The following is a 15020-nucleotide window of genomic DNA, read 5'->3' as shown; positions in this document are numbered from 1 at the left end:
CATTTTGAAAGAGTATTTTTTATCATTATTTTATTAATGAAATGTGTTTATTTGTTTATTAGGCTACTGTGCAGGCTACAATCTATACTGTAGTAGACATGGGAAAGTGCCTAATTCCTTACATAAGGGAGAGCAGGCCATGTCTGTACTACAGAATGCAGGACACGCGGGAAACCTGTGTTATTTCATAGTTGTGATGTCTTCACTATTATTCTACAATGTAGAAGTAGTAAAAATAAAGAAAAATCCTGGAATGAGTAGGTGCGTCCAAAATTTGACTGGTACTTGCTTAATTCATTTGATCAATATTATGTTTGTTCTATTCCAAGAAAAACCCTCTGGGTTTCCATTAGGATGGAATGGACGGTCGGTAGTACAGTACTGGGCTATTTAGCTGTGGTTGCCGCTAGTTGTCTTTTAAATTGAACCTTTATTTGACTTGGCAAGTCAGGTAAGAACAAATTCTTATTTACAATGAAGGCCTACCCCGGCCAAACCCGGATGGTGCTGGGCCAACTGTGCACAGCCCTATGGCACTGATACAGCCCGAATTCGAACCAGGGACTGTAGTAAAGCCTCTTGCACCGAGATGCAGTGCCTTAGACCGCTGCGCCACTCGGGAGCCATGACCAATATATATAGATATATTTTTTATAACATTAACCGTGTGTAGGTAGATGTGGAAAGATAGATACAAATGATTTGTTGCAAGTTGGGGAGGTTCACACCTAGCTCGGCTATTAGACAATTCTTTAGTAAAGGTTGAATAGTCTATTGTTCAGCTAATAGCCCATCCTGCTACACTTGTGAAAAACTAATAATAATACTTTTTCCCCTTTCCACATGTTAAAGATTCCAATAGATAAAGTGTTTTTCGTCACAATCGGCCCCAACCCCAATTAATACATTTGGGCAAGGTCGATAGCATGCTAAACTTCGGGCTAGAATGTTGAGGGTTCAAAACCTGCTCCCTGCTTGTTACCTTATGTTTCAGCATGGTAATGCACGGCTCCATGTCGCAAGGATCTGTACACAATTCCTGGAAGCTGAAAATGTCCCAGTTCTTCCATGGCCTGCATACTCACCAGACATGTCACCCATTGAGCATGTGTGGAATGCTCTGGATCGACATGTACGACAGCGCGTTCCAGTTCCTGCTAATATCCAGCAACTTCGTGCAGCCATTGAAGAGGCGTGGGACAACATTCCACAGCCCACAATCAACAGCCTGAACAGCCAACTCTATGCAAAGGAGATGAGTGGCGCTGCATGATATTGTTGCATGTTGCGTTTAGATTTTTGTTCTCTGTAGTTGCTTATATGATACAGAATGTTCTCCCCAGTCTAAAGTAATAGATTAGATCATTTGTCATGTTGTGTAACTTTTAATGAGATGGTTTTCCAGAGTAGTTCATGTATATCACAGTGCTTCCTCAAACAACAGCCATGCTGTCTATGTAGCCTACATGAGCAAGTCAGCCAGTCATGAGAACAAATTGACAGACGTAAAAGCGAAGAAAACAGACATGTAGGAATTCCATGATACAGTGCATTGACCATAAAAAATTACTATAAATGCTCCATCTTGGGAAAATAATGCATTCATGAAAACAAATAAATACTTTTACTCTTTCATGAAATACTTTACAATTGTATTGAATTAGTTCTAATTGTTTTCCATCATCATGTGATCCAACAGACTTCCTGCTTTTCATAGTTTCATCATGAATCTAGAGTCCAGCTCCACTCATAGGACCCAAGACAATAGCTCTGAGGTCTAACTCAACTTCCAACCATATATGCATAATCTACAAAATGATGGCTTCATCATTCTTATTGCCGGCTTCAGCCTTTCTACCACTGTGCTTCTTATGGGGCGGAGTGACTTGACTTCCTGTTGTCATGGCCATGGGTGACAGTCTTCCCTGTCCTGATGATTCATGTCAGTTTAAGGCTCTAGCCACTCCCCCTTCTGGGTCGATCCATGAAGAAAGTGCCTTTTATGTCCTGGTGACATTGTGTGCACATTTTGATAAAACACTCAATTTAACAATTGGGTCACAAATCTACACTCTAACTAAACATTTAAAAAATCCAATAGTAGTGTGTTTTACATTTAGTAGTAGTAGTGTGTTTTACATTTTCTCTGAAAATGCCAATTTTGGCATGTCCCACGTCATGTTTGTCCAACTTGAAGATTTTAACCGACTTACGCGTCAAATTTCCAAGTTTTCACCATCATTGTAATATCATTTGTTGCCTTGACAACATCATTTCTGGAAATGATTATTGATCTCATGTGATTAGTGATTCATTTACATTTGCCTCTCATGTCAACCAGTTACGTGAACTGAACTCTCGTTTTAATATGGTTAAACTATTCCTGAAATAAAAAGAAAATATCAAAAGGAGATGGGGAAATCATGTTTGTTATGAAGTTAAACATGTGCTCTTTGACAGAATGTTCAAATTTGGTGAAATAAGAAAGTTACACTACCCAGAAAGGCACTCTATTTGTGGAAGGACACTTCTGTGTTCACTGATCTGTGAGGGGGCTGGATAGGTGTCCATTCCTCCAAGATCTATGAACACAGACAGACTAGTGCCTACTACCTGTCCTATTGACCCAGGGCTAGGTGCCGTAGATTCCTGTCATCCTAAGGTACGTCAGAGAGAAAGAGTGGCACTCACAGTTCGTCTTCTTCCCTTCCAGCTGGGCAATTTCAAATGTCAGGCCTAGCAAATGCTTCTACAAAGGCATTTCTCTAAGCGCAAGAATGTTTACAAAAACCAAAGTGCCCGATATGTCACCCAGGCAAGCAGACCTTCCCTGCAAACAGTAGTCCCACTATAGTGAAAAATATAGATAGGACAAAGAGTACATATGAGGACCCCACCACTGTGTTGTTGGGTAGTTTATAAGGCTGTCCCCCGACCTCATCGATGTAAAATCCTATAGGAAATATAAGAGCTGCCATACAGAGCAGGATCACTATGGAGGAGAGAGGAAACAAAGTTTAGAAACAGTCTTCTTAAAAACACTATTCACAGTACAACATATTTAGGGAGCAATATCTCTTACAACATTTAAAGAGTAGGCAGCAACATGATCTCAGGCTAAATTCTATATTTGCGTTTTCATCGTCGTGGAAACCTGACAGAGCTGAAAAAAAATCAATTTACATTGTCATATTAAATTGTCATTACTTGGTTATTATTATACCTCAATAGGTAATTCTAGCCCGATAATGATTAGGATAAAATGACCTCTGGAATTATAATAATAATAATAATAAATGTTATTCCGTCATATCCCTTGGACCACTAAAAATCCCTCCTCCTGGCTTTAGCTCCGCTCATAGCAACCCCATTTACTCTAGGTGTTCAAGGAGCCACTCAGCACAGTTCCATTTGAACATTTAGGCCATTTAGCAGACGCTCTAATCCAGAGTGACTTACAGGAGCAATTAGGGTTAAGTGCCTTGCTCAATGGCACATCAACAGATTTTTCACCTATTCGGCTTGGAGATGTGAAACGAGCGACGTTTCCGTTACTGGCCAACACTCTTAACCGCTAGGCTACCTGCCGCCCACACAGTTACCACACAAAAGCTTTTACTAAAATGAAACCAAAGTGACATTCATCTTGGCTTACTCAAATCAATTTGCTAACATCCATTAGTGACATAACAAGAATCTCAAGGTGCTTCAAAGCTGTAACTAATGGCTTTCCCTCAAATCACAGCCTATTCCCTAGTCTACTGTACTACTTTAACCAGAATAGGGGATTAACAGGAGTCTGTCTGGCCCCACTCATGACTTAAATGGTGACAGTGTTGGCCATGTTTCTGTATTGATGGTATTGCAGTCTCTTGGCCAGGCCGTCACTGTAAACGAGAACTGGTTCCCCATTGACCTGTCTGGTTAAATAACCGTTACATAAGTCAAAATGAAACGTACTCCCAGTGAAGGCGATCCAGCGGGCGTAACGGGTGGCCTCGCGGTGCCAGTGTGATGCCACCAACAGGCCGCAGGTCACTGTGAGGGAGATGATGCCCAGGATAATGAAGAAGAGGGTGGTGACCCACTCAGGGGGCAGCCGCGGGGGGATACAGGTCCATTCACGACCGTGGATGGTCTGGCACTGCCGCACCAGGCCTACCGTCAGGGAACCTAGAGAGACAGGAGAAGGAGAGAGAAGAGATAGATCAGTCAGGGTTAGATCCCACACAGCAGCAGTCCCACTGTCAGAGCATCTACAGAACACAGGAGGTTGGTGGCACCTTAATTGGGGATGGTTGGAGTGGAATAGGTAGAATATTATCAAATACATTAAACACATGGTTTCCATGGTTTCCATGTGTTTGATGCCATTCCTTTCGCTCCGTTCCTGCCATCATTATGACCGTCCTCCCCTCAGCAGCCTGCACTGCTACAGACAGAGTGCTTGATCACATACACCCACGTAGGAAGAATATCTTTCATCACACAGAGCATACTCTCGCTTTTCAGGTCAACTGTGCTCTCACACACCACAACAACATGTGTCACTTTTCAGCAGAATCTTTTCATTTTCTGTACACCTTGTTTTATTAGAAGAAACTTAACCCAGAGCAGTAGATTGCATCAGTTCTAAAATATCCCTCAACTTGTGACGGTATCACCATTAGAAAAGCTAAGATCTGTATGAGGCATTACATCACATCTGGACTAATGACCTCCCTGGTGACACTGGATTCCACTTCCAGTGCCCTGTGACCACACAAAGTAGAGCTCAAGGAAGGTTGGTATGGTAACAAGGCTGAAGAGTGGGACTCTTAGGCCCTGGACCAATGGCAGGGGTCCCTGAGGAATCAATCAATGACGTAAGACTTGGATGGCTCAGGAGCAGAGCCCCTGACACCAGAGAGAGGAAGAGAGCTGGAGGGAAGAGGGGGAGAGAGAGAGGGGGATGGAAGGATAACGAAAGCAGAGGGGGGACCCAGAGCCTCTGAAAACACAGAGAGAGATGAGATAAAGGAAAGAGGAAAAAGGAGAGGGAGAAGATAAGAATTCACATCAGAAAGTCACTCACTGTCAAAGAGCCTCTCCTCTCCTGCCCCAAAGCCTGGTGGGTCCAATTAAGTCAGCAAGCTAGGCCTGCTGAACACATAACTCTTCCAACAACAATAAGAGCATATATGAACCCCATCCTCCCTAACCCAACACAGAACGTGCCAACTCAGCAACACTCAACCCCCTCGTCCATACAGCTACAAAGGACAATTCATCGGTATAGATTTGAATGAGAGAAATGTGAAATTAAATCCTCCGACCCCTTTCTTCTCCTTCTCTCTCAGGAGATGAGTTATCCCTGAGCCAGCACGTTGTGTCTTCCAGAGGCTGGAGACAGAGAGGAGAGACGAACAGTGGGCAAGGCTTGTGAGATATACTGTGTACTGAGTATTTCAAAATACCGATGTTATGATTTTCAATACTGTTTTAATTTGTTAGGGTTGGGGGCACCAGTGCTATCACACTGCTCATAACTATAAGTTAAGTATAACTATAAGAAATGTAAGATCAGTCAAATAAATTATATCCAGCTATGAATTTGGTTTGCTAACTTGCTAGCTAAGTGGCTACATGTGGCTACAGATCCCTGTTGCCTCAAGTGTTTTGTACGTCCGCGGCCCTTGTGTGCACATTCGGTAATACCGTATACCCCGGTATGGTATACAAACGGTATGAACATCTGGATACCACCCAACCCTAAGCAAGACACAACCATATTTAGTCTATTGGATTAGAGAGATGGACGGAGATTTACAAATACCCCATCATGGTTCTGAGACAAGAACATACATCACTGAGGTGGGAGGGGGGGAAGGAGTATGGGCCAATATGATGAGCCCTGCTCCCTCAAAAGTTGAAGGACATACTGACTGTGGTCATGTAAAAATATTCCCAGTGTGAAATAGTTCCCAATCGTTCTGATTGTTGTAAAATTTCTCCCAGTGTGAAAATATTCCCAGTTCAATAAATGCACAAGCCTCTCTTTATGTGGATGGCTGAGCTCTAAGCTCATCTCTTTATGTGGATGGCTGAGCTCATCTCTTTATGTGGATGGCTGAGCTCTAAGCTCATCTCTTTATGTGGATGGCTGAGCTCTAAGCTCATCTCTTTATGTGGATGGCTAAGCTCTAAGCTCATCTCTTTATGTGGATGGCTGAGCTCATCTCTTTATGTGGATGGCTGAGCTCATCTCTTTATGTGGATGGCTGAGCTCATCTCTTTATGTGGATGGCTGATCTCATCTCTTTATGTGGATGGCTGATCTCATCTCTTTATGTGGATGGCTGATCTCATCTCTTTATGTGGATGGCTGATCTCATCTCTCAGCTAAGAACAAATTCTTATTTACAATGACGGCCTACCCCTGCCAAACCCTCCCTTAACCCGGATAACGCTGGGCCAATTGTGCGCTGCCCTATGGAAACCCGATCTTGCCCGGGATCACACCCGGGTCTGTAGGTACGCCTCTAGCACTGACTTAGACCGCTGCGCCACTCAGGATTCCTTTGATTTAAAGACACATGTAGACCTACTGTATGTGGATCTAATGCTGATCACAGCTGTTATGTCGTGACTATTGACATGGCACCCTAATATAATACTCATAACAAAACCAAACTGCTGTGTCCTGTTTCCTCATCCATTATAGTGATCAAATTTGCTTCCCAATTATCAGAATCACAAATTAATGGTAGAAAGTTATGCTACCAACTCTGATACACATCATATTATAGTACCAGACAGATCTGAGTAGAAAACATCCCTTCAATAGGGTTTACTTACTTCAGCTGATTATTTTGAGGTTATACCCCTTCAACAGTTTAGATAGATATACAGTAGGATAGATGTGTCAACTATGAGGTAGCATACCTATGAATGGTTGTATGAGTCTGCAGCGAGAGAGCAGGATGTACTATGTTGATTCCATGATCTCTGAGCCCCTCCATTTTCTACACAGGATATCCTGTTCATTCGCTATACATTATTTTATCTAAGTGAAGAGCACAACAGAAATAGGCGTAAGCTACCAGGACTTCACATCCCAACCGGCTTCATATCCTTAGTGAAAAGGTCCTGCCTCAGAAGCATAGTATCACATATTCCACTGTCAAAGAATCAAAGATACTGATAAAACGTTAAAACAGTGACATAGTATATCCTATCATAACACAATATTTCCCTCTCTTATTAAGCAAGCTTACACACCCATTCCATAGCTCGTCATTGGTGTAAATTGTACTTTTTGTTCTATGGGACTCTTGGGGGACATTTCTTATTCGTGGGACTGTTCAGCAGCTGTTTTAAGTGTGTAACACATCAGACATCAAGCTTGTCTAATAGCCAGGGTGTTGAGACAGAGGGAGGGGTGTGTGTGTGTGTGTGTGTGTGTGTGTGTGTGTGTGTGTGTGTGTGAGAGAGAGAGATTGTGGGCCAATGTCTGTAGTTAGTAAACACTTCCCCATGTAGCCCCAGTCAGTCCCCTGCTGCTTCCGACTACAGAATACCTGCGTAACAAGCAGGAAATTAGCTAGTCTAAGACACACACACCTCTATAAACTTTTATAAAGCTTCACATCCTGGATAACTACAGAGAGGTTTGCTGTAAACAAATAAACCATAATGATTCCTTTCCAGGCTAAACTTCAGGTGGTGAAAGAGACATTTGTGTTTATAACAACATCTGCCAATCTGATGGAGTCATTGTCAACATCTGTTTATCTGTAAGCAATAAGCATCATCTGGTGCTGCCAAAATACTGATACCATAGGAAAGACCATAAGTTAGACCTGCAAGTTAACTTCATTTGCAGGAATAACTACACTTGTAGGAAAAAAAAGGTGCCATTCTAGAACCTAAAATGGTTCTTCAGTTGTCCCCATAGGACAACCGTTTGAAGAACCCATTTTTGGTTCCAGGTAGAAACCTTTTGAGTTCTATGTGGAACCCTTTACATAGAGGGTTATACACAGAACCCAAAAGGTTTCTACCTGGAACCTATCGGGACGGACAAATAATATTTTTGGAAACCTTTTTTTCTAAGAGTGTAGGTCTAAGCATTTATCTATTTCACCTGGACAAAACAATATGTTGGACTTCATACACACACAGGGCCTTCCAGTCAAGGCAATTTCCTTGATAATTAAGCTGTGAGTGCTTCATCTGAAAGAATTCTCCCTCCCAGCAGACCTCATCAGGAAAGACTCCACACATTACCATTTACAAACACTGCTTCTCTCCACCTGGTAATTACTATTAGGTTGGAACAAAAGGCTTTTAAACCCTGCTTGATTTCATACCTTCTCTGTATGGGATGAGGGGAAGTCTCACAAGGGAAGTCTGGCTAGTAATGACTGAAAACACAATATGGGTGGACCTCAAGCCTGTTTCTGTTCCTTCTTTGTATGATATGTTCTACCTGAACGCTCCTGGACTGTGCTGTAACAGTGTAATGGAGGCTATAAATTGTCATTAATATGTACATTTTCAGGTTCCCATTAATTCTCAAAGTGCTGAGCATATAATAAGAGTTATAACATGATTAGAACCATGTCACCTTAGATTTATTAAGTGATGTTGTTGGCCAGAGGTTAGTGTGTGATGTTGTTGGCCAGGGGTTAGTGTGTGATGTTGTTGGCCAGGGGTTAGTCTGTGATGTTGGTGGCCAGGGGTTAGTCTGTGATGTTGGTGGCCAGGGGTTAGTCTGTGATGTTGGTGGCCAGGGGTTAGTCTGTGACGTTGGTGGCCAGGGGTTAGTGTGTGACGTTGGTGGCCAGGGGTTAGTGTGTGACGTTGGAGGCCAGGGGTTAGTGTGTGACGTTGGTGGCCAGGGATTAGTGTGTGACGTTGGTGGCCAGGGGTTAGTCTGTGACGTTGGTGGCCAGGGGTTAGTGTGTGACGTTGGTGGCCAGGGGTTAGTGTGTGACGTTGGTGGCCAGGGGTTAGTGTGTGACGTTGGTGGCCAGGGGTTAGTGTGTGACGTTGGTGGCCAGGGGTTAGTGTGTGACGTTGGTGGCCAGGGGTTAGTGTGTGACGTTGGAGGCCAGGGTTTAGTGTGTGACGTTGGTGGCCAGGGATTAGTGTGTGACGTTGGTGGCCAGGGGTTAGTGTGTGACGTTGGTGGCCAGGGGTTAGTGTGTGACGTTGGTGGCCAGGGGTTAGTCTGTGATGTTGGTAGCCAGGGGCTAGGGAGGACTTGTGGGAGGAAAGTGGGATGTCATGTCTGGTTTGGTCTCTCCTATGTTTTCATTCTTTGTATAAAAAAGAATTATCACAAATGAGACCATTAAAATCTAAACATAGGACTCAAAAGTTTGCTTTTCCATCCTGGCTCCTACCTCACAATGACAAGGGGAAAATGTCACCTATCCCGGTTGTTTATGCAGTAGGCCACAGCATGGAACTACAATCTGCTGGCTACAGATGTATCTAAAAGGCATTAGCTCATTCTAAGTGACCTATCGTTTAGTCGTAGCCTTGACTGTTGCACTTAATTCGACCATGTCCTCAGGCTGAATATTGTAGATTAAATACAAATGCCCCAGTCTGTCTGTGTCAGATGCATAAAACATACAGAGAGTGAGTGCAAAGCTGAACAGACCTGCAAGCGCATAGCCGGATATGTGGCCCTCACTTCACCACTGAGTCTGACACACTATTTGTCAACAGTCACCCTGCTCTTAGACCACTGCGCCACTCGGGAGGTGAGTTGATAGCTAGTACAGGGTAGCTTATATGCCTTGAAGGGACATGGGGTATCAGGGAGGTGAGTTGGTAGCTGGTACAGGGTAGCTTATATGCCTTGAAGGGACATAGGGATCAGGGAGGTGAGTTAGTATCTTGTACAGGGTAGTTTATATGCCTTGAAGGGACATGGGGTATCAGGGGATGTTGGGGTGAAACAGTAGAGGGCAGTTCAATTATCACCAGCTGTGGAGGATGATGATTGGTGGTTTGAGGACAAGCCCCAAGAGGCCAAGCCCCGAGAGGACGAGAGCAAGAGAGAATGCCAAAGTAGCTCACTGTATTTTGGAGGGATGGGGTGGATGTGGGGAGAGGGTGGATGTGGGGAGAAAGAGGGCAGGACTGCTTGTATAAAGTGTAACAGATAATGTAGAAGGTCTTTGATGATGCCACATTATAAGATTCTGAAGCTCAAGAGAAAGGTCACCAGAATGCCAAAGTGTTATATTTGGAAGAGGGTGGTGGTGTTGTGTGGCTGATGCAGTAGAGTGGAAAGAGAATGATTCAAAAACGTTGGGTTACGTGAACTGAAATCCTAGAAGAATAGTGTCAAAGGGGTTAATTAAGCAATAAGGCCTGAGGGGATGTGGTATATGGCCAATATACTATGGCTACGCATTGCAGAGTGCCTGGATACAGGCCTTAGCCATGGTATATTGGCCATTTAACACAAACCCCCAAGGTACCTTATTGCTATTATAAACTGGTTGCCAATGTCATTAGAGCAGTAAAAATAAATGTTTTGTCATACCCGTGGTATGAGGTCTGATATACCACAGCTGTCAGTCAATCAGCATTCTGTGATGAACCACCCGGTTTATAATGCACATTATTGATCATTGTCAACAAAGCCCCTTAGGGGCCACACAGGGTGACAGCCAGCTGTAGCAGTCTACAGCCAGATGATAGACACTAGACAGATAACGTGTGGAAATATATTAATTAAGTTAAATGCCCTCACCTAACTTACCAGTTGCATCTCCGGTGTTGATCCAGTCTGGATTAGCAATACTGGCGATGGCAAAGATATCTGCTGCTAGAAAGAGGCATCCTGATATGACGGTGAGTTTATCCATTTCTCAGACGTGGATGCTCTCTTCTCTTCTCCTTTACAATGAGTCAATGAGGAAAGTCTCCTTTATCTCGCCCTACAAAAGGAAAATAGGTCTGAAGAGACTCAGGCATGGATTTCAACGTCCAATATCAATGTTTTGGTCTTGCCCAGTGGAAGCATTGTCGTAGTCCTCTTGGGGGAGAAGGGCAAAGCCTCTCATCTTTACGGCGCGTACGCAGCAGTCCTGGTGTAGGAGTTATGCAAAGCCGTTTCCGTTATGTGAAAAGTTGCCTTTGCAAACTGCCTTCCCATTGACTTATAAATATCGACCATGGCCCTGGCTATGAACGCCCGCTGTTCCACCCATATTCGCCCAGTATTGCAACCTGGTAGCTTATGGTGTAGGAGGAAAAATATATTTGAAAGAGTAATGGAAGGAAAATTCAAAAGTTTTGCGACTATTTCGCCGTTATTAGGACATTAAATATATTATTGCAAGCGTGCACACTGTACCGCTTATTTCCTGTGTTCCTTTCTCTTCTCCATCTGAGATTTATTAGCTGCAAACAAATTTCATAAAATACATATCTTGAGCGCAATTGTCTAATTTCATGTAATATGCCAATATTCCCTTCAATAGAAATAGCGTTATTTATCCTTCGTGAAATGCCCGTCAGATGAATGCATTCGAGGTAGGAATCAGTGGTTAAAAAAATCGTTGTTCTCTCAAGTATTTTTAGTAGACGTTAACTCTCGCGAGATTCTGTTCAACTCTGTCAAACAGAGAACCAAGTTTTTGGGCGCGTTTGAGTAGTAAGGCTAAAGCAACTGATTGTCGGCGAAAGTCGAGGAGGGACGTAGGGGGACACTAATGTGGTTTTCCAACAACAAGGCTCAGATCAGCATGGCAGTGTTGCCAAGGTTTTATTTATAATTTCGAGGAAAAAAAACGTGTCTCCAACACCTACTCACAAACTGAAATTATATCTGTGTACAATATACAATTAATTAGTGAGACAGAGCCTCAATCACATTGATTAATTCACTGTAGGCTGGACATGATTTGTGGTAAAGTTGGTCACTGTTTCAGTCACGTCTTTGGGCCAAACAAAAACACTCAAAATGATTGGTTGACAATAGAGCCTCCCACAATGCAGGAGATGGGTGCAGGATGAAGTTTGTAAAGAGCAATTGCAGAAACTTACAGTCGAAATGTTTTATATAATGCAAATTGACAAAAGTGATCTGCTCGAACGCGCCCTAAATCTCTGCCTCATATTTCTGCTATACTAACCAGGTTTCCAACCTTTTCATGCGCGTGAAGTAGCCTACATGTCGGATAAAACATGTCATGACAGGCCTGATGGAAACAGAACATTTTTCGGTAAACTGTTCAAATTACGACAAATCAAAATACGCTAGACAATGTGGGATCTTTTTGTGTAGGTAAAATTAATTATGCGAGAAATGTCGTGCACAGAAATATTGATATAATAACCATCATATAGAAGTACATTTGTTCACATGATAACATTTTATGCAGTCACCCCACAACAACTCATCGGGAAAGCATGCTGTTTATTAGGATACAGATTAAATGCATTATGATGGCTTCAGAGGATGGTGAAAGTGCAAAGTGATGAGCTTGATGCTTCTTTCCAATAAATATCGAGGGTCTTATTCTGGTGGCTGCTCTTTGACAAATAAAAATGATCTCACTCTTTTGTCTATAATAATCTCCTAATGTAGGCTGGCCTGCCCTCACTGTATTTACGAGCTGTTTGCTAGAGCACACATGCCAATACCAGAGTGGGCACATTTTCTATATAAAGCAATATTTTTGGGGTGGGAACCACCATCAGTAGAGTTGAAAATATGATGGAAACCAATTTAACTTGTATATTTTATTCGGTGCATTGGGTATTTAACCACAACATTTATTTTATGTACACTATGTCATCGCACACATTATTGTATCTGCAACAAGTACATTTGATAGAAACATCTCTGGTGGGAAAATGCGCATATTCGCATGAAAACCTGTTGCCAATTGGATTGAAACCTAGCCACCGACAACAAAGCACACTTCGACAATGTATGTTTGTAAAACATGTGTCTCGGGGTTCGATTTTTAAGATAAAATGTTAATTTAGATTTGTTTATTTCACATCCATTAATTATTTACTAAAATAACGTTAAACTCTCATTTTCAGCTTTCAAAAAAACATTCTTTTTTTTTCTAAAGCGTTTCATGTCTGGATGTCACCGTTTTGCAATGTTTTTGTCCTGTCTCACACCCAGACTTTAAATTTTTTTTAAAAATGTATTACACTTACAAAAGTCTTGAGTCTTAATTACAAAATATTTAATGCACCTGTTTTAAAAAAGAGTCAAATAAATGGAAACTATATACATATTAGATGTGCATAAACCATTTTATACTTTTTTTTAACCCAAAATACAGTCATCTCTAATTATTTTGTCATTACCACCATGACAAGCAAATTACATGATAATAACCTTTTTTCAAAAGTTTGTGTACATGGTTACCATAGATATGAAAAGTGGCAGTGGAGCACATGGATGTCATGGATTCCAATTTTGATGCTAGGAAATGTGTCACACGAGTGTTCGGTGGTCGGTGTCACCGACCTTCTAGCCATCATTGATACATTTTTCATTTTTGATTTGTCTTGTCTTCCTACACACCTGGTTCCAATCCCATCAATTACATCTTGTGTATTACATCTTGTGTAACCCTCTGTTTCCCCTCATGTCCTTGTCGGAGATTGTTGTGTAGGTGTTTATTGTAGGTGTTTATTATTAATTCTGGTGTGCGATGGGTTTTGCACCCTCTATTTGTTATTTTGTATACTTTGGTTTTTGGAGGTTTTGATGTTTATTAAACAGCTCCGTTTTTTCCAAGTTCATTCTCCTGCGCCTGACTTCCCTGCCACCAGCACGCACCACATTACAGAATCTCTGACCACACTATGAAGTCAGCAGGAGAGGGTACCCCGGCCATTGACGTGGAAGAGCGCATCCAGGAGCATGCAGTTATGCTTCACCATCTTGGCGTTGCCATGGATCGCGTTGTCCAGACGATGGACCGCTGGGAGAGAGGGAGTTCTTCCAGCGCCTCCACCAGCACAACCGGGCTCTCTCTTGAGTGCCTCTTTCCCACCTGAACCCAGTGGGATCCGTCTCTCCTTGGCCCAGGAGTATGATAGGAGGGCTTCGACCTGCCAGGGGTTTTTACTGCAATTAAACCTTTATCTGGACACCGTCCACCCGACTCCATCGGATCGTGAGAGGGTGTCTGACCTCGTCTCGAACATCACCGGGAGAGGTTTTATCCTGGGTTTATCCTGGGTTTTGGTCGGGCCCCCCCTCGCCCGGTGCGCTTGCAGTGGTCAGATGAGGCGGACAGGGCTTTTAGTCATCTGAGCTCCCATGCTGTCCCATCCGGATCCCTCTTTGGCGTTCATAGTGGAGGTGGATGCGTCCGAGGCTGGGATAGGAGCAGTGCTCTCTCAGCGCTGGGTATGCCACCGAAGCTCCACCCCTGTGCCTTCTTCTCAAAGAAGCTCAGCCCGGCAGAGCGAAACTATGATGTGGGTGACCGGGAGATGTTGGCTGTCGTCAAGGCCTTGAAGGCGTGGAGACATTGGCTTGAGTGGGCTAAACACCCCTTTCTCATCTGGACTGACCACCCTAATCTGGAGTACATCCGGGTGGCGAGGAGACTGAACCCTCGCCAGGCAAGGTGGGCCATGTTTTTCACCCGTTTTATATTTACCCTTTCATACAGACCAGGCTCTCAGAACATTAAGGCAGACGCATTGTCCCGGCTGTATGACACGGAGGAGCGGCCCATTAATCCCACTCCCATACTCCCGGCCTCTTGCCTGGTGGCACCGGTAGTGTGGGAGCTGGATGCAGACATTGAGCAGGCGTTGCGTACAGAGCCCGCTCCCCTTCAATGTCCGGCTGGGCGTCTGTACGTTCCATCTGCTGCCCTCGACCAGCTAATCTATTGGGCCCATACTTCACCCTGCTCTGGTCATCCTGGTATCGGTCGGACGGTGCTCTGTCTTAGTGAGAGGTACTGGTGGCCCACTTTAGCTAAGGATATGAGGGTTTATGTTACCTCCTGCTCGGTGTGCGCCCA

At 43.5% G+C, this 15020-nt stretch overlaps 1 protein-coding gene across 2 annotated transcripts; it reads right to left on the bottom strand.

Annotated features, from left to right (window-relative positions):
- Nucleotides 1-1369: 1369 nt before the first annotated feature.
- On the bottom strand, nucleotides 1370-11600 carry LOC110502936 (uncharacterized protein C16orf52 homolog B). 2 transcript variants are annotated; one of them, XM_021581284.2, is made up of 3 exons: nucleotides 10757-11600; nucleotides 3961-4173; nucleotides 1370-2992 (listed from the first exon to the last, which is right to left on the bottom strand). In XM_021581284.2, exons 1-3 carry the CDS (start codon nucleotides 10869-10871, stop codon nucleotides 2808-2810), a joined length of 513 nt encoding a protein of 170 aa, XP_021436959.1. In that variant the 5' UTR covers nucleotides 10872-11600; the 3' UTR covers nucleotides 1370-2807. The 2 variants fall into 2 exon arrangements, with proteins under 2 accessions (XP_021436959.1, XP_021436960.1); XM_021581285.2 differs by having other exon boundaries at nucleotides 10766-11600.
- Nucleotides 11601-15020: the final 3420 nt, after the last annotated feature.

The sequence above is a fragment of the Oncorhynchus mykiss genome, chromosome 23 (assembly GCF_013265735.2).
Source record: "Oncorhynchus mykiss isolate Arlee chromosome 23, USDA_OmykA_1.1, whole genome shotgun sequence".
Lineage (NCBI taxonomy): Eukaryota > Metazoa > Chordata > Actinopteri > Salmoniformes > Salmonidae > Oncorhynchus > Oncorhynchus mykiss.
Note: the sequence above shows the minus strand (reverse complement) of the source record. Positions and strands in the feature narration are given on the sequence as shown.